The following is a 1,759-nucleotide window of genomic DNA, read 5'->3' as shown; positions in this document are numbered from 1 at the left end:
GCCCCGGCGGGTCTGGGGCTGCTTCATCATTTCCCGTTCCTAAATCCCCCTCCCTGCGCTCTTGTCCCGCTCTCCATCCTCTTCCCAGGAAGTTACCGGGGCATCCTCATGGGAAGAAATAAATGGGATCAAGTTCTGCTCCCCGGGAACGGGGCCAGGACAAGAGGGAACGGCCTCGAGCTGTGTCAGGGGAGGCTCAGGGTGGATATTTGGGAAAATCCCTCCTGGAAAGGGCGGCCAGGCCTTGGAAGGGGCTGCCCGGGGAGTGGCCATCCCTGAAGGTTTCCCCCTGAGGGATTGCTGGACATTGTTCTGGGTGACCTGGGGGAATCGGGCACAGCTTGGACTCGGTGGTCTTGGAGGGATTTTCCAACCTCAGTAATCCTGGAATTCTCTGAAAGGTCCCATTAACACTCAGCGCAATTTCCAAACGTTAAACCCGGCTCCGAAACTCCTCAAAATAAGCAAATCCTACAAAAACCACAGGAAAAAAACCCTTTGGGAGAGCTCGAAATTTCCCTGCAGCAGCCTGGCCGGGAGGAATAAAGCTGCGGCTGAGAAGGTAAAGCTGCTGATAAGAGCCGAGCTGAGCTGCGATTATTTCCTGCTCCTCCCTGTGCCTAGGTGAGCTCGGCTGGTTCTCCCTGTGCTCACCTGCGGCTTTTCCATGACCAGAATCGGGACCAGCGTCCCCCCAGCCCGGTTTGGGAAGTTTCCCGGCTTCTGCTCATCCCCACTTCCCATGATGCGCGGAAAATCAGATTTCTCCCGCTCCTGACACTGCAGATCCCGTTTATCTCCCCGATTTGGAGCGGATTCATCCCCTCCCGCAACCGCCGAGCCGGGATCTGTCCCTCCCATCCCTAGGGAGCCTCTGGAGCTGGACATTCCTGCCCCGTGGACGGAGGAAAGGCCACCCTGAGCCTTTCGGGTCCCTCATTCCAAGCAGATCCAGAGGAGCGAGCGACGCCCTGGAATTATCACCGGCTTTGTCGGCTCCCCAGGGCTGAACGCCTGAAAAGCTTCAAAGCGTCGGGAATTTTGGATTCCGGTCCAGGGCAGCGGCCCCTCGCCGGCTTTTCCTGTTTGTTTAGGGAGTCGAGTGTTCCCTGGCACAATCCCGATCCCGAGGGAATTCGGGGTTTGTGCGTTGAGCTCCCCGCGTGTCCCCCTCGGCAAGGACAGGGACAAATCTCCTCCCTCCATCCCGTTCCCAGCCCGACCTGCAGGATCAGCGTCCCCGCTCCGGGCTGGGACGGAGCCCTCCCGATTTTTGGGGAAGTGTCACCGAGGAAAAGGAATTCGCTGGTTCTCCCGAGTTTAATTTTTTTCTGATTTTCTTTTTGGTGGTGGAGCAGGGAACAAACTCCGGAGCTCATCCATTGTCACCTGCCTTCCACTGGCGGTGGAATTCCGCAGTTCTCGTCACGTTTTCAGGAGAGCTCATGCATCAGCCGGCTCCCAAAAATCCCCCCTTTCCCACCGAATCATCAGAAAATCAGGGAATTCTTGCTCAAGGCTTCTCCCTGTTTCATGCCCACGGCTGAGGGGAGAGCTGGGAATCCTCCACACACCCGCGGAAGCAGCTCCTGGATGGAATTCCAGCCCCGCAGCAGTCCGGGAAGGGATGACCAGTGGGATTTGGGGCTCACCCCATGCATTTAAACGTTTTCCCGAACTCTCTCGGTGTTCAGTGCCCGGCTGAGCTGTCGGGATGCGGACAAGACTGGGAAGAGGATGGAGAGCGGGACAAGAGCGC

General features: G+C 57.8%; 1 protein-coding gene across 1 annotated transcript in view; it reads right to left on the bottom strand.

Moving 5' to 3' along the window:
- LOC108445352 (selenium-binding protein 1-B-like) overlaps nt 1–1,394 on the bottom strand; it is a 9,204-nt gene extending 7,810 nt beyond the window's left edge. Inside the window, exon 1 of the mRNA XM_017728876.1 lies at nt 1,224–1,394. Within this exon, the coding sequence (XP_017584365.1) occupies nt 1,224–1,379 (156 nt within the window). The 5' untranslated portion in view covers nt 1,380–1,394. The remainder of the gene's footprint in view (nt 1–1,223) is intronic.
- Nucleotides 1,395–1,759: the final 365 nt, after the last annotated feature.

Source organism: Corvus brachyrhynchos, unplaced genomic scaffold (genome assembly GCF_000691975.1).
Source record: "Corvus brachyrhynchos isolate BGI_N302 unplaced genomic scaffold, ASM69197v1 scaffold443, whole genome shotgun sequence".
Taxonomy (NCBI): Eukaryota; Metazoa; Chordata; class Aves; order Passeriformes; family Corvidae; genus Corvus; species Corvus brachyrhynchos.
This window is presented reverse-complemented; position numbering and strand designations above follow the sequence as displayed.